The sequence below is a fragment of the Ursus maritimus genome, unplaced genomic scaffold (assembly GCF_017311325.1).
Source record: "Ursus maritimus isolate PB19 unplaced genomic scaffold, ASM1731132v1 scaffold_17, whole genome shotgun sequence".
Lineage (NCBI taxonomy): Eukaryota > Metazoa > Chordata > Mammalia > Carnivora > Ursidae > Ursus > Ursus maritimus.
In genome coordinates, this window is record NW_024424119.1 from 54,015,865 (window position 1) to 54,037,256 (window position 21,392).

Here is a 21,392-nt window from a genome sequence, read left to right on the forward strand (position 1 = left end):
GACCTACCTCACAGTCTCTTTTGGAGATATTATACACACACACACACACACACACACTGATACATGGTGTATCTGTGTCTATACATGTTAAATACATACAAATATTATATGTATTTAGATGCATATTATATGTATTTAATATACATAGATACATAAATATATTATGCCTATTACATATAATATGCATATACGTAATAAGCATTGTAAAAAAAATCTGGAAAGTAATAAACCATAATGTGAACAGTGATTTTCTCAGGGACGTGGGATTGTGGGTGGTCTCTGGTCTTTGTATATACACTTGTAAATTTCCCGACTTGGATACTAAAACGTGACAAAACTCTTTTAAAAATCCCATCCAAATTGGAACCATGTTTTTGGAGGACAATATATGCCACAAACCTTAAACACGTGCCTTCCACCCAGTAATTCTATTTCTGGATACGTACCTTCAAGAAACGGACACGCACAGAGATTTCTGTTCGCAGATGCCCATGACGGCACTGCTAATGCTGACGCAGCCTGGAGAATTAATTTCTCCAACAGTAAGGGCAGATCAAATAAATGACAAGGTTACCCAGGATGATGGAATACCAGGGAGCTGTTAAAATTCGTGTTATTGACCATAGAGAGCCCCGGGAGGAAGCGCAGAGATCCGTTAAGGAAAATCTCGAGTGATGACAAAAGAGCCAGTCTGACCCGTTGGCTGCAAGCCGGGGAGCCACAGGTGTCACTGTGAGCCGCTGATGCCACCCACAACTGTGACACACCGTCTCCCCAGTGCCGAGAAACCCTTCACAAGCACTTTCTGTCGAGGATCCCACCCCGGAGAAAAGCACTCGTGAGTCCCGATCTCTGTGTTATATGTACACACACGCACACAGAGATAGTCATTTTACACGCCATTCATTCACTTCATAGAGACATCCTAGTAGCCAGGTGCTCTTCCAAGACCTGGGGACATGGGCACAGCAGGAAACAGCAGGGACCCAAACCCCTGACTCCCAGGGGCGCACGGTCTAGGGGAAGAGACCAACAGTGAAGAAGATCAGGAAGAGGCCAGCCTCTTGAGAACACAGCCTCCCTCCGAGGGGGCTGGAAGCCACGCAGGAGAAGCCTCTGGCTCTGGGTGGGGAGTGCACCGTGGGGGCCCAGGGTAGGCTCCGGGATCCGGCTATGACCCAGGCCCCCATGGCCTCGGGCATAAGTGAGTGTCCCGGAGCGCTCGGAGCGTGACCCAGGACGGCCCCTGCATGCTGAGGGTATGAGGGGTATGGAAGGTGTTTATTTTCTTCTTTGAGCTTTTCTGGAGTTTCTGAACCTACGACATTGACCCTTCCTCATACATATAATTAACAGCTAAAAAAAAAACCCAAAAAACAAAAAACCCATCCCCTTTTCAGGTTCCAATTCAAAGGATACCTCTCCTGGGAAGCCTGGCTGGATTCCCCCTGCCGGACAGACACCCCCCCTTCTGTGACTGCCCGAGGCCCAGCCCACTTAGAACTAGAAGGGGTTGGTCTATGTGCCCTGGCCAGCCTGGAAGCCCATTCCCGAGGGCAGTGGCCTCCTAGGGACACACACACACACAGAGGCTTCTGTGGGTCCCGTGGGAATTGGGCTCTGCTTCTGCAGGGGTCGCCAGATCCTGTCCCTGCCTCCAGGATGGTGAAATCAGGCTTCCTTGCCCTCTCAACACTTGCCTGTGACTCTAGGTCTCTCTCACACCAGGAATCCACTGGACCAGGGAGCCCCAGGAGTTCCTGGCGGGGGACCTCATGGGACAGAGACCACCAGCCATCACCTGTCCTGGGCTTCCTGCAAAGCCCTCGCCCACAGCCCACCCTTCACCCCCCCATCCCAAGCTTGGGTCAGGAGGGTGGAGTAGCTCCAGAGAGCAGGCCCAAGTCAGGTCGGGTGGTGGCAGGCACGGGGACCAGGGCAGGACAGCTCGCACTCAGTACCTGGCGCCCTAGGCGGCCTTGGGGGTGGTCGAGTGCACCAGCTCAGCAGTGTGGTCTGGTCTCAGGGGCCCTGCCTGGCTCATCTCGCCTGCTATGAAACAGGCGCTGGCTTCCCGGGGCCTGGGTGTGCAGCCTCAGGGCAGCTGCTGCCAGGAGGCTGCTCCCAGCCCTCCCCTCTCCTGGACTGTGTCCGCCCAGGGGGCAGGAGCAGAACAGGGCCCTGGGCGTCCTCTTCCCCTGCAAAACCCTGAAGCTCCTGCCAACTGCCCCTTGACAGCACCCTGGACGGGCCCCTCCCTGCTCTCCGCTCACACCTGCCTTTCCCCTGGCCCTCCCGATCCCGGGCGGGCAGGGGGGTACTGTCCATGGCGCTCAGTGAGCAAGGACCCCTGCCTGGCCGTCAGCTCCACTTTGCTGGCTTTCTCAGAGCGCCTCCTAGGACACAGACCCAGCTACACTGATCCCCTCCAATGTCCCCAACATGGCCCCAAAGCCTCAGATGAGCCCCACTGCTGCTGACCTGCTTAGCTTCATTCCCTGCATGTCCCCAACTCCTTTATCTTCCCTCCACCACCCACCTCCCCTCGCTCTTCTCCCTCCCACCCCTCACCTCCTTTCTCCCCTCCTCCCCTCTGCCTCCCACCTTCCTTATGCCTCCTACCACCCCTCCCCCTCCCATCTCCCCTCCATCCCCAGATCTTCCCTCCACCCCCACCCTCTCCTCCACCCCACCCTCCCCTCCACACACCCCACCTTCCCTCAGCCCCTTCCCCTCCAACTCCCCCCATTCCTCCATCCCCCCATCTTCCCTCCATTCCCACAACCCTCCACCCTCGACTTCCCAGCCACAAGACCCCAGGAGACTGAGCTCTGCTCAGCATTGCCCCTCAATTTCCTCAGCTTGGATATTCCCCCTAAAACAAATCTGTCTTACCTCCATTCTCGGGTGAGTTGCTGCCTCCCCCTGGAAGCTCCTCCCCAGCAGGGTTCCAAGGTTCCCCCTGTGCTCCCACTGCCCCATCTCCCCCATTAGGGTGCTGGCACTTGGGGTTGTCACCATCTGTCATCCTGCTGCCCCCCCTCCCCTGCTTGGCACCACACCTAAGGGGATTCCACAGAGGTGGATGAATGGGGGACAAGGCACAGGGGCTCCATGGGGCCACCCCCTTCACGCAGGCCCTGAGTTCACAAGGTTCCCGTCGGTGTCAGATGCCCTCGTCGTCCAGCTCTGCACTGGGCACGGCGCCCCCTCAGCCCCTCTTTGCCCCAGGAAGGAAAATATTACAATATAAAAACACTGGGTCTGTCCCTCTGGCCTTAACCATACCCCAGCTCAGGGACGTTGGGCAAGTGACTCCTCCCCTCTGAGCCTTACTTCCCTCCTCAAAAAGCAGAAATGCCTCCCCCCTGGGATCGGTTTAAGGATAAGTGAAAAAAGATGGTCACTACGGCGCCCAATCAAGGCTTAGCAAACAGCAGGCTCTCCAGCCCAGGTGCCCTTTCGGTTCTGAGGCCCCCACCCAGCAGGTCCATCAGCCCCCGAGGGCAGAAGTTCAGGGGCTGCAGGCTGTTGGGAGGGAGACGTGCCCAGGGGCTTCCCCAGATCCTGGGGAGAAGGGGCGGCAGTTAGGGGAATTGAGGCAGTAGGGACAGTGGTTAGAGCAGGGTTTCAGAAGCTGAAGGCCAGTTGCAGAGCTGGCCCCGCGCTTCCGGTGCTCCCCTCCTGGAGCCTCAGTGTCCTCATCTGTGAACACGGACTTGATAGACCCTCTTACTCACCCGAGGGAGGCGGCGGCTGGGGGTCCGAGCAGCTTGTTTGCTGCATGGCTTACCCCGATCAGGGTGTGTTTGTGTGTTTGCCAGGACCCTGTCCTGTCAGTTTGGCAGCCCCGCCCACCAACAAACTGTCCAGCGAAAATGATCAACTTGGGGGGTGCACCCCAGGAATTGGCAGGCAAGATGTCACAAGGTGGTGGGCCAAGCGGGACAGACTCTCCATTTAATGACGAAAGCCACATATATCTCAGAACAAGAGTCTGGGAGACACACACACAGACTCCCCATGGGGACTCGCATTTGTGGTTTTCAGACCTTGTAGATACTGCAGGGGGCCAGAAAGTTCCTTCAGTGGTTGGTCCTTCAAGCCCCATTGTCCTTGCTTGACAGCCCTTAGGAGAGACTAACTCCTGGGGAAGAGCAGTGAACTGTCCTGGGGGCCCCTCCTACCGGCACCAGCACCTCGGAGACGACGATCCAGTAAAGGAATGGGGACTGAGCCCAGGGAGTGTTGACCGGACACAAAGGAACATAATCCCACCCACACCTCACCAAACTCTCACCATAAAAGAAATTGCAAAAGCACACCCTACCCTACCCTGGGCCCTGTTTCTAGAGGGAACTGGCAGGGACTCCCAGGCCTGGCCATCAATGGGACACAGGGGAGCTTTTTAAAAATGCAGATGCCCAGGCCCCCCGCCCCCAAATTAGCTGAACTGGACTCTCTGGGGTGGGTCTAAAAAATTTGCCTTTATTAGAGCCCTGGATCTGGAAGGTCATTTGGTTTAGGAACCTGGACTGAGTCTCCCATCGCTCTTCGCGACGAAGAAGGAATGTGCTTTTTAATGTTCTGGTATTTGAGTGGAAGGTTTTCTACCAATCTTGACTTCTCTACGTGGTCCAACAGCCACTTCCCCCAGAAATCCAAGGGGCACACACACACTCGTGTGTGCACACGCTTATGCAAACACACACAGGCCCGCGACGCCCAGGATCCCATGTTCAGCGGGTTGCCAAGAAGCCAGGTCCCCGGGGCCTATCACAATCTTGAAGGGATGCCCAGTTCCCCAGGTACAGTCACCGTGGCTCGTGGCCCGTGGTCTGGTGGCTGAGGAGGCGTCCACGGCGGGTCACAGGTGGCGGGCTGCTTCCCAGATGATTTGCAAGGCCATGGAGGCGCAGGGGAGCTGGGCCACGGTGTAGGCCAGGGAGCGAGTGGGCGCCCGCAGCTTGCCCAGGTAGGCCACGGTGTGCACCATGCGGCCCAGGAAGAAGACGAGGAAGTGCATCCGGGCGACGAAGGGGTCAGGCCCCAGGACGGAGTAAACGAAGCCCAGGAACAGGAAGGGGTAGATGGTCTCCATGTCATTCCGGTGGGCTCTGGGAAGGCAAGGGCAGGCGGTCAGCCGGGGTGAGCAGTGAGCGTATCGTGGAGCCTGGGGCCCCCTGCCCGGAAATGCCCCGCGTCACCGGGTGCCAGACTCAAGTCCATTCACGGCCAGGACAAACGGACACCACAGAGGCAGGAGAGACGGCCCCACTTATGGGCTAGTAGCCACCACAGACAGCAGGCTGGGGTTCTCTTGCCAAGCCCTAGGTCTTTCCAGGACTGGGGTCCGGCCACACGCCCCACCCTCTCCCCATCCGGCCTTGGACACCAGGTGGGAAAAGTGGGGCTCTGAGGGGCTGAGAGCCAGGGTGGGGCCTAGGTCAGCCTCGAACCCATGCCCTTTACCACTAGGGCAGGCTTCTCTGAGGCCACCCTCCTTCTGAATGTAGGTGCCTGGGCCTTCCTGAGTGGCACAGGCTAGAGCCCAAGAGCCTGCATCCGAAACCCTCGCCTGTCTTATTCTGCCCCATAACCCAGCAACCCTCCTTCCCCTTCCAGGGATCATGGTAACAGAGCTGCATGCACTCCGAGCCGACCCATCGCTGGGCGCCGGGGAAACTCTTCATTTCATCCGTGCTATCCTGCTTCCTCTTTGTTGTGTTTTGTTTAAAATGATCAAGTGTGTGAGTATGTGTGGCGGTGCCGGTGGAGGGGGGGCGTGGAAGGGCTGTGCACAACCCCCGCCATAACTAAATGACCAAGAAAGAAAACTCACCCACTTCTGCTAAGAGTTGGTTCACATTTTCCATGCCTCCCGCTACCGGGCAGCTTCCTTGGGGAGAGGTGGGAAGGTCAAGTCCCGTAAATTAGAGACTGAGCCAGCGACTGATGGCATGTTCGAAGAATAAACAAGATCCCAGCACCGGGGCTGTGACCTCTCCCAAGGCCGGGCCGCATGTGTTGAGGCATGGAACCCAAGCTCCTTCTCCAGGCCCTTCCAGCTGGAAGGCGTCTCACCGATGCTGTGCCAGGAGGCCAGGCCCAGTCCAGCAGCTCCTGTGTGCGCCCTGCCGCAGAGCCCTCCTCTTCCCTACCGCTTGCCAGGAGAGCCCGAGGCCAGGGCTGACCTGGGGCTTAGGGAATCGGGTGGGCTGCTCAGGGCCGGGAGGAGGCCTTCATTGGCAGCCCAGTGCTGCAGGGGTCTCTGCCTCTCGACGGGGGTGGGGACCAGGGAGGAGACGCTTGCACCAAAGCCTGACTGATAAGGGGTCATCCACAGGTCGTCCCTACAGGGGAAGAACTTTCCAGGGAGTGAGATTGGCAAATGCAAAGGTGGGGATGAACATCGGGTGTTCGAGGCACAGGAAAGTGACCCAGGTGTCTGGAGTGTGGTGGCATGAGAGGGAGCGAGGCAGGATGGGAGCAGGAGAGGGGTCTTGTGAGGTGGGGTATGGAGCCTGGAATTCAGTCAGAGTGGATACAAGCTCCCGTTCACCCAGGGGGCCTGGATCTTCCTTAGGCCACACTCAGGACACAGCAGCTGGCGTCCGTCCCCACATCCTTCCACCACAGCTGCCAGCCTCAGGGAAAGCAAGTCCGCGGCAGGGCAGGTCGCACTGGGCTGGGGGGAAGGCTGCTGCTCCCCAGTGCCCAAGAGCGGGAGGCCAGGGAAAGGACTAGAAGGGGGAGACTAGGCGGGGGGCCGCTCCCCGATCAAGCAAGCCCCTCAGCTTACTCGTGAGGTACGAATGAGGGAGGGGACCACAGGGGTCCCTCTAAAACCACTCTACCCTATGGAAATGGGGCTTGGTATCCCCACAATCCCCCTAACACTGTTAGAGGGACACCCCTGGAAAACCTACTTTGGAGAAGACGAATGCATGTGTCCCAGAATGTGGTTGCCAACCACAGATGACCCACCTGGACGAGCATTTCTGTCACACTTTTATTCTGAAGTTTCCAGAATAGTCTCACTAACAGACGAATCCCATTCATTCAGACACTTCTTAAAGCATGTATTCACTGAGGAGTGAGTCAGATTTTAGAAAGCTGTTAAGAGAGTCACCGGCCAAACCCCAAAGATGAGGGGGAGCAGGGTGGAGAGGAGGGTAGGATGGGCAAGGTGCACAGCCGGTGGGGCCCCCCACTCTGAGCAGTCCCCCCAGAAACCCGAGCAGAGGGGCTGAGCCCACCTCCCAGCTCCAGCTCTGGGGGAAGGGACGGAGGGCCTGAGGGTCACCAGTGAGGGGGGAGAGGTGGCTGGGGCCAAGAATGCCCTGGGCTCTGACTCTCAGTCCCCGGCCTGGCCCAGCCGTCATCCCTCCTCCCTTGGGTAGGTCTCAAACCACAGCGGGGGGGCCCCCACGAAACCACAAGTGGTGCCAAGGGCAGGGAGCTGTGGGGAAATCAAAGGTGAGGCAAGAAAACTCCTTCCCCTCCCTCGGGCCCGGATATGCACTGACAGACATGGAGGGAGTCACGTATAGGAGAGACGCTTGGGCAAAACGTGTCATTCCCATAATAACCACTTTTTCACATAAAAGTCACCCAAAGCCAATCCCCGCTGCTAGACTGGACTTGCTGGGACCTCCGGCGGCACCGGGCCGCCCCTCCCCCCTCCAGACGTTGCGCCACTGGCTGCTGGAGGGCAGGTGACGGGTGGGGAGAGGGAGACCTGGGGGGGGTACCCTGAGGGAGCTGGCAGGGACAGCTGCGGTCTGTCCTGCTTCCTGGACCTCCCCGTCGCCCGCACGGGCCGCATCGATGAATGACAGTTGCTCAATGTCAAAGGCAGGTATAAGGTGGAGTAAAATCGCGTTCGTGCAGAGCCCGGGCTCAGAGGGCCTGGGCAAGCCGGCTCTGCCTTCGGACCTCACAACACCCTCCTGGGGGGGCTGCTGGGGGCCCCGGGGCGTTGGCATCTACAAAATGCTTGGAATGCTGCCGTCCCCGAGGGGCTGCGTCTCTGATTCACCTGCCATCTTCCTCGTCGCCCTCGCTGCCATCACCAGCCTCGACCTGGACACGACGGTTAAGGCTCATCTCACCCTCGGCTTTGCCAGCCTCCCCGACACCCCCGGGCAGGAGCCTGGGGTTCTGCGTGCTGCTAACCCGCCCCTGGGCCTCGGGGCACCCCCCACAAAAGGCAAATGAACGCGCTGGATGACGTCTAAGGGACTTCTAGGGCTGCGGTTTGGGGACCAATCTCCTGACAAACTGGTTCAGTGGGATTAGGCCCACACACTCCAAACAGAAACACTGCAAAGCGTGGGTCACGTGTGTGTCTTTTTTCTTTGGGGGTCACTCAGATACTTCCTCTCTGCAGTTTCATACGTGTAGACTCAGGCTTTGGCCCAAATGCACAGGAGACTCGGATAGGCTTCACGGAAGACCGTGGCTGGGTTTCATCGTTTCCCTCGAAACCTGGTTCCCGACTCCTCCCGGAGCGGGGCTCATGTTTCGGCTCTGGGGTGTTGCTAACTTGCAAGCAGATTCATCCTCCAAGAACCAAGACCTAAGGGCTTTCCTGTTTGTGCGGAAGGGTGACCCTGGCTGCACCATAAACTCTGGTCTAATATTTAACTAACTTTTGCTTCCAGAGCCTGTCCGCCTCAGGTTGCAGCCCGTTCTCTGGCAGTAGATGACGGATGTGTGCTGCTCTGAGCTCTGCACCTTCAAGGTGCCACGATGTTATGTGAGGTCAGGAGGAAGGGGAGGAGGAGCCCCAGGGGGCCAGGAGCCCCCAGGTCTGGCATGGTAAGTCCCCAGTGAACACTGTTATGTGCCAGGGTCCCCCCACGAATAAACACTTGCCGAGGATGTAAAACATGGTCTGATAAGAGGTGCTGGAAAAGTGCTGAACCGAATTCCAGCCATTTGAGCATCACTACTACAGATAGTGGGTCACTCTGATCAGAAGGAAACATTGTGTCGGGTAGGCGGAAACACCTTGTACCACGTGGGTCTGTTGTTGCTCCCTGGCTTGGTTACGGCCACCGAAAAGAAACCAAGTGTCCGACAGCTCACGTAACCACTCCAATGTCACAAGTAAGCTTTGCTACACAGAACCCCCGAACCCCGTGAGAGGCTAGGCACACCCCCTCGGTGGCTGCGGGAGCCGGCTCCGGCTACCCACAGTCTCAACTGCTCAGGTCCTTCTCTGCTGCCCTGGAGAGTCAAGCCCCCAGGGGGAGGGTGGGATACGGGTCACTAGTATGGACTCGTGTATGGGTAAGGCTTTGTCCACTAACGTACAGCGCCTTGCACACAGCAGGTGCTCATTACATGTCGCATGGATGAAGTACTACACACTGTAGTTAGATTAGAAAGGGTGCATCAGGGGCGCCTGGGTGGCTCAGTCGGTTGGGCGTCTGCCTTCGGCTCAGGTCATGATCCCGTTCCCAGGACCGAGCCCCTCGTCAGGCTCCCTGCTTGGTGGGGAGCCTGCTTCTCCCTCTCCCTCTGCCCCTCCCTCTGCTCCTCCTCTCTCTCTCTCTCTCTCTCTCTCTCTCTCTCAAATAAGAAAAAAAATCTTTAAAAAAAAAGGGTGGGACAGCAAAGAATTTTACTTTCTACATTTACTTTACACATTTCTGTAATTTTTAAAAACCACAAGTATGTCATTATGTTCAACAGCCAAGACAATTAAAAGGGAAAAAAAAATCACTCTCTTTCAATAAAAGAATCTCTATTATTCATACGACGGCGTCCCACCCATTTCTGCCCGGGATGCACAGAAATGCACTGAGAACCGTGTGTGTGTCTCCCGTCTCCCTCCTGTGCAGCTACCCATCCTCCCACTTCTCCCCCCAACTCTGCAGACGGTTCCCCCCCCCCCCCCCGAAATGCTGCCTTCCACTCTCCAGCCCGTTGGTCTGAACTAGAGCAAACTGCCCAAAACTGGGCCATTCAGATTGGTGACGTGAAATTAACACTGAGTCTCCGATGGGATTTTACACACCCGTCTCTAAAATACCATTTTTTTGAGTAACGTTTGCTGACATGGAAAATGCTCGCCAAATAATGTTAACTGAAAAAAAAAAAATCACAACCCCAAACTGGGTATACGATGTGTACCTGATTTTATGGAAAACATTGACACAGAGGAGCTGGATGGAAACAGTGTTCGATGTCAGCGGGGATTAGAATGGGGACTGGTCTCCCTTTTGCCGCTGGGGGTTTGCAACAGGACCCAAGTTGTCTGCAACGGCCAGCCATTCTGACTTTTATAATGAGGAAAATTGTTTTGGATGGACTGGGGGGTGCTAGGCATACAAAATGAGGTTCCACTTCGCTCCGAATACGGGAGATGCAAAGGAAAATCAAAACATGACGTAAATTTTTGCCCATCGCCTTGGCAGTGTAGCCCTCCAGAGGGGAAGCTCGGAGGGGGCAGGGGAGACCTCTCCCACACCCGTGGTGAAAGTAGATTTGTGACTATTCAGCAATACTCTTCACCCCGCTCGAATGCACCCCGCAGTTTTGCTCACACATACCCGCGAAGGCAATGCGAGGTTTGGATGCACTCTGTTCATACTCGGGAAAGACTGAGAACAGCCTTAATGCCCACTGGAGGGGAACGGGTCAGACAGCTAAGGGCGATCCGTTCGGCAGGGTAGCGGCCTAAAGCCTGCAGAGCTGAGCCAGCGGGTGACACCCCGCCGTGAGCTGATGGGTTACAAACCCTGTGAATGGATCAGCAGGTGAAGGGTGACCCTTTGGGGGCAAAAAGGAAAAAGCACGCATCTGTCAGTGCAGGACGCGTCCCTGGGAAGATGCAGAGACACCGTGTTTTGCCCCCCCGAGAGCGGAGCTGGGTAGGGCCTGGAGGTCAGAGGCCGGGGGGGAGACGGGAGTTCTCACTGAGTGGCCTTCTCCAACTCTGGAATCCTGAGTCATGAGCTGGTATTACTTTTCCACAATTAATTCGAAATTGGATTGATGAATAAATGAGAACGGTCCGAGGGGATCAGGAAGGCAGAAGACCTTGGTCCTCTGGGTATCCCCCAGGTCCCGCTGCTCAGAGCTGGGCCTGGAGGGGCAGGCCGTGGCCAGGTGGAAGGGCAGGCCGTGGCCAGGTCAAGGCCCCATAGTACTTGCCTGAGGCAGCGATCCACGTCCTGGTCACTCCGACAGTACTGGAGGCCTCCGTGTCTCAAGGCGTCCTCGGGGTTGGCAAAAGCCTGGAATAGATCAGCCGAGAATGACTGTTCGAGCTCCTACTATGTGCCAAGTGCTGGCACTCGCCACAAACAAGGCTGCTATGGACTGAACGTTTGTGTGCCCTGCAAATTCATATGTTGAAAGACAAACTCCAAGGTGATGGCATTAGGAGGTGGGGCCTTCAGGGGTGATTAGGTCATAGGGGTGGAGCCCTCGCGAATGGGATTAGTGCCCACTACCCCCCCTCCCTGAAAGCTCCCTTGCCCCTTCTGCCACCGGAGGACACAGTGAGAAGACAGCCATCTGTGACCCTGAAAGCAAATCCGAATCTGCTGGCACCTTGGTCTTGGGACTTCCCAGACTCCAGGACTGTGAGAAATCAATCTGTCATTTGTAAGCCCCCAGTATGATATGTTGTTACAGCAGCCAGAATAGACTAAGGCTAAGGCCCTCCTGCCCCTGCTCTTGGGAAGTTCACAGTCTGATTGGGGAATTGCCTATGAACCAGGGAAGACCAGGTGGTGAGTGTTAAAAAACAGAAGACAAGGTTGGCCTTGAGACTGGTCACAGGAGACCTGACCAAGTCTGGGGGTCAGAGAAGGCTTCTCTGAGGCAGGGCCAGTAAAGCTGAGGTTTGAAGGATGCAACAATATTAACCAGATGAAGAAGGGTTGGAGAAACAGCATTGAAGATACACAGAACAGCATGTGCAAAAGCCCTGGGGTCAGAAGATGGGCATGTTTGAAGAACAGAAAACCAGTGTGGCTGGAGTACAGAGAACAAGGGACAGAGGCCCAAGATGAAGGGTTCTGGAGGCACTCTAAGAATTTGGACTTTGAGCTACGAGCAATGAGAGGGTTTGATGGTTGAGGGCAGAGAACCCCAGTTCTGCACTGACTAGCTGCACATTTCATTTGAAGATTTATTTATTTATTTGAGAGAGAGAGCACTTGTGCAAGTGTGCATGGGGGTTGGGGGGGAGGGCAGGGGGGGGGGAGAGAGAGAATCCCAAGCAGATTCCCCACTGAGCATGGAGCCCAAGGTGGGGCTCGATCTCACGACCCCAAGATCCTAACCTGAGCCCAAATCAGGAGTCAGATGCTCAACGAGCTGAGCCACCCAGGTGCCCCCAGCTGCACATTTCTTAACTTCCCTGAGCCTCAGCTCCCTCATCTGTGAGCTCTGGATCAAATGGAGCTCATTTCCTACGTGAAGAGAGAAGGGGAGATCTGGAGAGGCCTTCGCACAATGCCTGGCACCACGAGGGCACGCGATGAATGGTCTGTGGACAGCAGACACTGAAGGTCGCGCTTGGGTCCTCGGCCGCCCACGCCCTGCACTCACGTGCCTCTGGAAGCCAGCCGCGCCAACCCCACGGCAAACCTGGATGTCAGCAGCGGCTTTCTAACGTGCTCCTCTGACGGCAACTCCTGCCTCCTCTGACTCACGAGCCCTGCTGACCTCTGCCCCCGAGCGCTGGTTTGTCCTGCCTGGTGGGGCTGCCCCTGCCCCACCCCAGAAGTGAATGCGGCCCAGGCCCGAGGCCAGTCGCTGTCAGGATCAGAGCCCCCACACCCAGAATTCCTCTCCACTGGCCCTTCAGTCGTGGCATCACCAATTCGGATGGCTCTGGCCCAGAGTCCGTGGGCCCTTTGGAGGGAGTCCTAGGGCTGTTCAGGAGCTGTTCATGGAGGTCAGGTCCATGGGGTCGCTCACCCCTAAAGAGAACTGGAGTCAGAGCCCCTGGGGTCAGAAGCGGGAGTGTCACCTCCAGCTGGGACAGGGGGCAGGCCTCTGGGTGCGCCCCCACAAACAAGCTTCTGCTGCTGCCCTCGACTGTTAATAAGTAATGAGAACCAGCAAGGGGAAACTTCAGTTCTGTGCGAGGTACTGAACCCTCCCGGCACTGCCCTGACCATCCCCTGTTTACAGATGAGGAAACTGAGCTCCCGGACTTGCCCTTAGTCCACAGCTGGTGGGTGGAGGAGCCTGAGGCCCACGTCCATCCCCTTCCCAAGGTGTGGCTCCTGGGCTCTTTCCTGGTTGACGGAACACCGAAACAGAAACCAGAGGGAAGATCCCAGATGCTAAGGAGCTTCTGGGGACAGCCCGAGGGAAGCTTGCTTTCTTCCCCACCGACCAGGGAGAAAGGCACTCTCAGGCTTATCTCTTTCTATCCCTGAAGTCGCGTTAAAAGGGAAACTCTGTCGAGAACTCCCTCCCCCGCCCCCCGGGCAGCTTGTGGAGCCAGACAGCCCCCTCCGCATTCCTGGGGCAAACCCCCGCTAGGTGGTCTTCACAGGTAATGTCTCCTCTCAGCCCAGGGTCCTCACCTGGAAAACAAGGTGAAGGTAGTTCCCGCCTCCCCCCCCCCCAGAGTCACGGTGGGGAGTAAACACTCAGCTTCAAGGAGGGACTTGATGGGTGAACGCAGCTGTCCCCGCTGGGTGCCTGCTGCTGGGTCCCCGCTGGGTGCCTGTATCCCATATCCAGGATGGACCAACGCGGGGGGAAGGCAGGGGCCACCCACGTGCCTGTGCCTCTGGGCGTTATCTGCGCAGGGAGCGGCTCCGCCTTCAACCCTGCCTGCACCTGTGTCAGGGGCTGAGTCTGACCCCCAGCAAGATCCCGGCGCCCCGGTGTCCACCCCGCCCCACTCGAGGCCAGAGCGAGCCTTGCCTGGCTTTGGAACTGGACAAAGGGGCACAGTTTCTGGAAATGATTCCTCTACTGAATAACAGGACAGCCGGCCAGCTTGGCCCGAGAAACTTCTCGGGATCTGGCTGTCCAAAGCGAGAGCGGAGTTGTTCTGAATGGGTCGGCCCACCCACCAGCTCACCCGGGCTCAAATCTCAGCCTCTTTATTGCTGTTTTGGCTCTGGGGCTTGGATTAGTGGGGGAAATTCCTCCTTGAAAATTCCAGTGGAGGGGCGCCTGGATGGCTCAGTCGGTTGAGCATCTGACTTTGGCTCAGGTTGTGATCTCAGGGTCCTGGGAATGGAGCCCTCTGGTGCTCCCTGCTCAGTGGGGAGTCTGCTTCTCCCACTCCCTCTGCCCCTCCCCCCACTCACCCTCCCTCCCTCCCTCTCTCTCTCTCTCTCAGATAAATAGATGAAACCTTCAAAAAAAGAAAGAAAATTCCAGTGGAGCCTGTCTGGGACCTGGCCTCTGGAGGCTGCCGTGGCTTTGTAAGCACCCTTGCCAGTGAGTTGGGAATTTCCACTGAAGGGTTTCTCGGACTCCTGGGTCGCTAGTTCCCGCTCCACCCAAATACCCAAATATCAGATCTCCCGTGCTGGGAAGCCACCAGGTCCAATGGAGGCTTTAGCCTGTCTCACTCCAGCCTCCGGGACCCGCTTCTCCGAGACACCCGCAGCCACAGTAGCACTCAGCCAGAACCCACCTGGTGGCCCAGAAAGTGAGTAAAAGCTCTTAAAACAGAGGACAAGAAGGTGCAGGCCCTGCCATCCCACAGGACTGGGAGAGGCACCTAGGTCCCCGGTCCCTCACACTCGGGCCCTTGAAAACACCTTGGTCAAGCCTCCCAGCCTGACAGCTTCCCGGCAGGGCAGCGAGAGAGCGCACGAGGGGATGTGGGGCTCGGGGTCCTGGGCAGCCTACCTTCTTCCGAAGCCGCACTTGGCCCGTGATGACAGCCACCACGTACATCTTGATGACCAGCAGTGTGCCACAAAGCAGGAAAGCCGAGAGCGCCTGGCCGCTCACCAACGCCAGGACAGGGGGAGGCATGTTGGTGGGCAGGCGGCAGCTCCGGGAAGACGGCGGAGCAGGCGTGCGGCCGTGTCTCCGGGAGCTGGAGGAGGCGGGGAGAGCCGCCAGGAGGCCTGTCTGCACTCAGCACCCGCCCACTCCGGCGCAGAGGCAGCTTCTGCCCCCAGATGCTGGGAGAAGCTGAGGGCTGAGAGGTGTCCCTGGTCCAGCCTCCGGCCCCAGACGCCCCTCCCCGGCAAATCCTCAAACCCGTTCTAATCTGCTTCCTCATCTGTAAAATGGGGGTATATGGCAGTGCCTGCCTTCTGGGGGTGTGTCAAAGCCGGACGCCTGGCAGGAGCTCCTCGGGTGGCAGACATTGCTGATTTATCCCTATTTCCCAGAGGGTCAGGGCAGGTGGTAGGCACGAGGACTGAGCTATCTGTCCCCACTCTCAGCCTGGACATTTGAACCACAGCCATACCTACGTGAGGTGACTTTGCTTTTTTGTAGTAGGTTGAATACGGGCCCCCCAAAGATGTCCGCTCCCCAATCCCCAGGACCTGGGGTTATGGCGCCATACCTGACAAAAGGGAACTTTGCAGATGGGATTCAAGTTAGAATCTTGAGCCGGGGAGATCATCCTAGATTATCTGGGTGAATCCAATTCGATCACAAGTGTTCTCCTGGGAGAGAGGCAGTAGGGAGGAAAGACATCAAGACAGGAACAGAGGTCAGAGAGGAGAGGAGACGCTATGCTGCTGGCTTCGAAGATGAAAGGGAGGTGGGCTGTCACCCAAATGATGCAGGTGACCTCTAGAAGCCGGAAAAGCCCAGGAAACAAACTCTCCCCTAAAGCTTTTGAAGGAACCAGCCTTGGGAGAGCTTGACTTTTCGCCCACTGACATTGGCTTTGGACTGCTAGCCTCCAGAACGCTAAGCTAGTAAATTGGTGTTGTTTTCAGCCATGAAATCTGGGCTGATTGGTTATAGCCACCATAGGAAACTAGAGAACACCCTTCTGTTATGTTCTGTAGCATCTCTGGGCAGGCGTACCTTGGAGATGTTGCGGGTTCGGTTTCCAACCACTGCAATAAAGCGAGTCCCGCCATAAAGCAGCTCAAAAGGAATTTTATTGGTTTCCCCGTGCACGTCAAAGGTATGCTTACACTACACTGTAGTCTGGTAAGTGTGCAAGAGCATTATGTCTAAAAAAGAGGGTACGTACCTTCAGCAAAAAATACTTTATTATTATTATTTAAAGGATTTTATTTATTTGACAGAGCGAGCACACAAGCAGGGGGAGCTGCAGGGACAGGGAGAAGCAGGCTCCCAGGGAGCCTGACATGGGGCTCAATCCCAGGACTCCGGGATCATGACCTGAGCTGAAGGCAGACACATAACTGACTGAGCCACCCAGGCACCCCCAAAATACTTTATTGCTACAAAATGGGAACCATCATCCTAGCTTTCCCTGAGTCATCCTCCCTGATCACAGATCGCTCCAACAAATACGGTAATAATGAAAAGCTTTGAAAGATTGTGAGGATTACGAAAATGTGATACAGAGAGGCAAAGTGAGCAAACACTGTTGGAAAAGTGGGGCCGACGGACTTGCTCAACAAAGGGTTGCCACAAACCTTCAATTTGTTCGGAAAAAAAACAAGAAACAAGCCCAAACCCACAGTATCTGTGAAGTGCAATAAAGCAAAGCACAATGAAATGAAGAATGCCTGCGCTTTTCTGGGAGACTCCCAGGCAAATGGTTTTATTATTTACAGGAACTTCCCGAAAGACCCATCAGCTCTTCAACAAAAACATCAACATTTTGCGCCGTCACATTCTTTGAATCTCTTGCTTCAAGACCCTCACCTTAATGTGCTCCCCCTCCTTCACCCCCTTTCCCAGGTTGGGGGCAGGACCTCCGCAAAGGCAGGAAATCTTGTCCCTTGCTTGTTTTGCCAGCACTGCTTGCTTTGCCAGGAGGTGCCCTGGGGCGGTGCACAGGAGGAAACAATCAGTTTTCCGTGTCTTCTTCACCCTTGGGTCTGGCCAGAGGGACAGCAGTATCAGTCTGGGCCTGTCTCAAAGCAGCGGAGGCCAAGGGAAGGACTGGCCAGGGGGCAGAGACACTGGCCACGTGCGCGGGAGCAGACTCAGCTGATGTTGAATCCAGAGCCAGCCCTTGGTGACGGCAGCTTCATGGCCTTGGGCAAGCAGTTTCCTTCTCTGAACACTTTTCATCAGCTGTGATGCACAGCTGTTGTCGCTCGGCACAGCAGGTGAGAGAACCGAAGGGAGTCGTGTCTAATTATTAAGCACCTGGCACACAGTCAGCCCTCATCTGTATGAGCCTCTGAGCCTCAGTTTCCACCTCCTCAAAATGGGATAATGCTTGGGTTGCCAAGACGGAGGCTCTTGGAAACCCCTGTCCTTGCTGCTGGGGTTGGGGGGAGTGGGGTGGGGGGAGGATTGCTTGTCCATTTGCTCTGCGCCAAGCCTTCCATTATCTGGACAAAAGATGTGCTTGTAAACCTACACCCATGTTTCTGGAACATGGGGCCGCCAGCCCGGGTTGTCCCAGCCCCACAAGATAAATGAGAGGTCATGATCAGGGATGGGACATAGAAAGTATGGGATGTCCTGAATTAGGTTTTATCTCTGCCTGTATGTTTGAAGGAATCGTGCAAGCTTGCTCCTTGCTGATGTTTCTGAGAACAGAGGGTGCCTGTCGGTCCTGCCCCTGGATTGGGGAAACCGCTGGAGCGGCTGCCCGCCCTGACGACAAGTTCAGTCGTGGGGGTTGGGGTCTGGTGGCTGCACCAGCCCTAGAATCGTGGACCAGACACAGCCTAAGAGGCGACCCTGGGCGTCCGCCCTTCCCTGGACTAGGCAGCAGGCTCTGCCCTGCTTGGTCTTCCGAAACACGACAGAAAACTCACTGGCAGAGGCTAGGAAAACCAGCGTGGGCAAAGAGTGGATTCTTATCCACCCTTACCTGGAGCCAAAAATAAGAGGGACTTCGTGGGGAAGCGCTGCTGACTGACGTGCATGACTTCATGGTAGGAATCTTTTCCTCATCGTCTGCTGAAACGAACCAGCTAAGCCAGGACCTGGCAGGGAGTTCAAGCCCTTCTCTGATCTCTGGCCAAGAATTTCCCTAAAGCCTCCCGCAGCCCGTGGAAGCGGCCGCTGTTGTTTTTGGTGGTGGTGATGATGCTTCTCTCTGAGCTCCGGTGACCGTGACGTTCGTTGCCCGTAAGAGCAGGGCTCCTGCCTTGCAGGGGGTGGGCCGATGGGAGACCGTGTGTGCAAAGCACTGGGTGGGGATGGGGGTGCTCACCTGGGCCTGGCCCCGAGGTTCACGGGAAATACAACAGCGAAGGCACGAGAAGCCCCGGGGCCGCCCAGGAGGAGGCCTCCCAGGAATCAGAAATGTGTTCATATCACCCCTGGGTGGTGGCCACGCAGGTGAATATAGACGTAAGAATTTGCTGCAATGGATCTTCAGAAGTTGTGACTTTACTGTGTTAAAAGAACAAAAAACAAAACAACGAAAACAAACCCCATAAGAGGTCTCTGGTCACTGTGTACAACTCCGAGCAAAGAGGAGCCGCTTCGTGTGAGCCGCCAAGTGGCTTCTTCCAGCTCAGGCTCCTCGGCATTTCCTGAGGATCAGAGCCCCGGCTCTGGGGGCTGGTTCATTGTCTGTGACTTCAGAGGACCTTCAGAGCGAGGAGGAAGCGGCCCCACCTCGGCCGCTGGGTCCTGACCTCGGTGAGCACTGCTGGGGCTTTCTCCAGCCAGGGATGGGGAAATGCAGCGATAAAAGAAAGTTACTGCGGCTCGAGTGACCTTTGAAGTCAGATCCGTGCTTCAGTCATCAGAGCGGCATCAACCGCTTCTCCTCATTCTGGAGAAGCGGTGTTTGTGAAATGTGGCGTGTGCTCTGCGGAAGGGGTGCGGTGCAAACACAGATTAGTGCGCGTTTCCGGTGGCTCCGCAGCCCCTGCTGCGGCAGACGGTTGGGGGGTGGGTGTCCCACAGGCCGGACCCCCTGAGGAATCCAGGATGAGCAACTCGAGGAAGGGCTGTTGTTTTTGTCGGAGGCGGCCAGCTCCCCTCTCCCTCCTACCTTCTTCTGGGAAATCGCAACTTTCCCTTTAGGAGCTGGACCCCTATTGCCTGTAATGCCGGTGGCTCGGCCAATCCGAAAACACCTCTTCTTGGGATGGGGTGGCCATGTGATCCAGGGAAGCCAATCACAATGTCCCTGGCATCAGGCCACTGTGATTGGTCCAAGCAGAGCCAATCAGAGACCTTCCCCAGGAGTTTATATTGTGACCCCACTGGAAAGACCACTCTTGGCTGTAGGACGGAGCCCTGCGACTGTAATGGCCTGAAGCTGCGCGCGACTGCTGCCTGCTTCGTGTGTGTGTGTGTGTGGGGGGGGGGGTTGTTCTGGAAGCACCAAGGTCCCGACCCGTTGACTCACCCAGGGCCTGGGAGTTTAGGAGTTTCCTTCTTTGCTTAAACAAAACATCAGTCAAATCACGCTTGTCCTTGGCTCCAAATTGCAGTGGCTCCCATCTCGCTCAGAGTGAAAGCCGAAGTTTGGCCAATGGCCCGTGGCCTCATCCCATCTGGTCTCCATCTGGTTCTCTCTGGATTCCTTCTCTACTCACTCGGTCAGCCTAGCCACACTATCCTTTCTCTGGGCCTTCGCTCTGGCTGGGGCCTCTGCCTGGAATTCCCACCCCACCCCACCCCCCCGCATTTGCTGCGTGACACTCACCTTCCAGTCCTTGCTCAGATGTCAGCCCCTCCAGCCCCCTCAACCACCTTCCTGTGGTTCCACAGCCTGTCCCCACCCATGGCCCTTCTGATGTCACTTCCTTGCCTCTGCTTTCTCTTTTCTTTCCACAGCTCATTTCACTCAATGACACACCATATAATTTATTTATTATCCTTACTGTCTTAACACCTGGCTTCTTAGGGCAGGGGTCTCGGTTTTGTTTGCCGATAAAGCACAAGTCCTGGTCCCATGCCTGACATAGAGACCTAACTGTAATTTATTGAATTGAATTAAGCTCCTTTGCTTAGGATTCCTTTCATTATAACCCAAAGAATCTAGACCAAGATAAGTAAAAAGCTCCTGAGTTCAGTTCTGGGTCCTGACTCCTGCCTGCCTACCTCCTAGAATCCCGGGGGGAGCCTGGCTGCCTCTCCTGACAGGCACAGAGCCCACCTGGGAAGAGGCCTGTGTGTCTCTGAGTGGGACTGGCTGCCGGGCAGGCTGGGACCAGAACAACAGAACCCGCCTCCGGTGCCTAGTCGGTTAGGACTGCAAAGACGATGCGATTTTAAATTTAGTTAGGTTACGCACTGACAGCACAAAAACACCCATCCCGCAGTGCAGAAACACAGCCGCTCACGGTTACTGACAAGGATACATGGTGAACACTAGAAGCTGCCCATCAGAGAACTGGGCTGATCTGGGGCTATGTGCCAGGCCGCTTCCCGGGGCTCTCAAGCCCGGCCTGGCCCCAAAGCCCATTCCTGCGATGGCCAAGATGGCCTTCAGGGATGGTGTCATCCCACTTAAGGACAGCAGTCGGACGGGGTGATTTGGCCACAGGATCGCTGGGCAATGTTCTCACACCCAACGCAGGCCTGATCACAGATGCCACCGTAGTTAATCCTCCAGAAGGAGGTAAGACTCTTAGACCCATTTTAGAGATATGAGGCCTGAGGCCCGGGTGGATGGTTGTACTCGCCCCGGGTCCCACAGCTGGTGGGTTCTGGCTGCGGGGCTGTATGTAGCAAGCTCTTAAGAGGCAGCAATCTTTAGTGGGTAACATAAGGTTCTTCTGCTCGCAGTACGCCTCCCTGAGGCAGGAAACTCCCCGGGAGCTCCTCGGGGGAGTGAGGAGTAGCAAGGCTGCTCAGCTCTAAAGCCCAGCGGTGAGGAAAGCCTGGGAGCCAGCCAGTAGAACCTCGTTCGGCCATCAGAAGGACCAATGTACCAACACACGCTACATCACGGATGACTCGGGAGACATCATGCTAAGAAGCCAGACCCAAAAGGCCACATAGCCTATGATTCTGTTTGTAAGAAATGTCCAGAATGGGCGAATCCTTAGAGGCAGAAAGGGGGTCGGTGGTTGCCAGGCTGTAGGCGGAGGGGGAATTCGAGTGACGATGTCAGGCGCATGGGGCTGGGGCTTTCTTTCTGGAAGACCAGACGAGAAAGTTCTAGAGATGAGACTGATGGTTGCACAACGATGTACATGGACGTAGTGCCATTGAACCTGGACACTTAGAAATGCGGTCTTTTTCGTGGAAAGGAAAAAGAGTAAAGAAAAGCCGGGCCGCCGGCTTCCTCACGGCTGTGTGTACAGCTCCCGGTGGGGTGTCTGCATAGAGCCGCGCTTAGTAAATATTTGTTGGAA

General features: G+C 56.2%; 1 protein-coding gene across 1 annotated transcript; it reads right to left on the reverse strand.

Annotated features, from left to right (window-relative positions):
* Positions 1-4,468: 4,468 nt before the first annotated feature.
* Positions 4,469-15,047, reverse strand: PTGES (prostaglandin E synthase). The gene is made up of 3 exons (XM_008698696.2): positions 14,851-15,047; positions 11,167-11,249; positions 4,469-5,117 (listed from the first exon to the last, which is right to left on the reverse strand). The coding sequence occupies exons 1-3, from the start codon at positions 14,977-14,979 to the stop codon at positions 4,868-4,870; spliced, it is 462 nt and encodes a 153-aa protein (XP_008696918.1). The 5' UTR covers positions 14,980-15,047; the 3' UTR covers positions 4,469-4,867.
* Between the last annotated feature and the right edge of the window lie 6,345 nt (positions 15,048-21,392).

Excerpts from the sequence above, each read along its gene's own strand:
- PTGES (XM_008698696.2), bottom strand. The coding sequence starts at position 14,979 with ATGCCTCCCCCTGTCCTGGCGTTGGTGAGCGGCCAGGCGCTCTCGGCT. Across the intron at positions 11,250-14,850 it reads AAGTGCGGCTTCGGAAGAAG|GCTTTTGCCAACCCCGAGGA; the intron begins GTAGGCTGCCCA and ends GATCTATTCCAG. Across the intron at positions 5,118-11,166 it reads GACGTGGATCGCTGCCTCAG|AGCCCACCGGAATGACATGG; the intron begins GCAAGTACTATG and ends TTGCCTTCCCAG.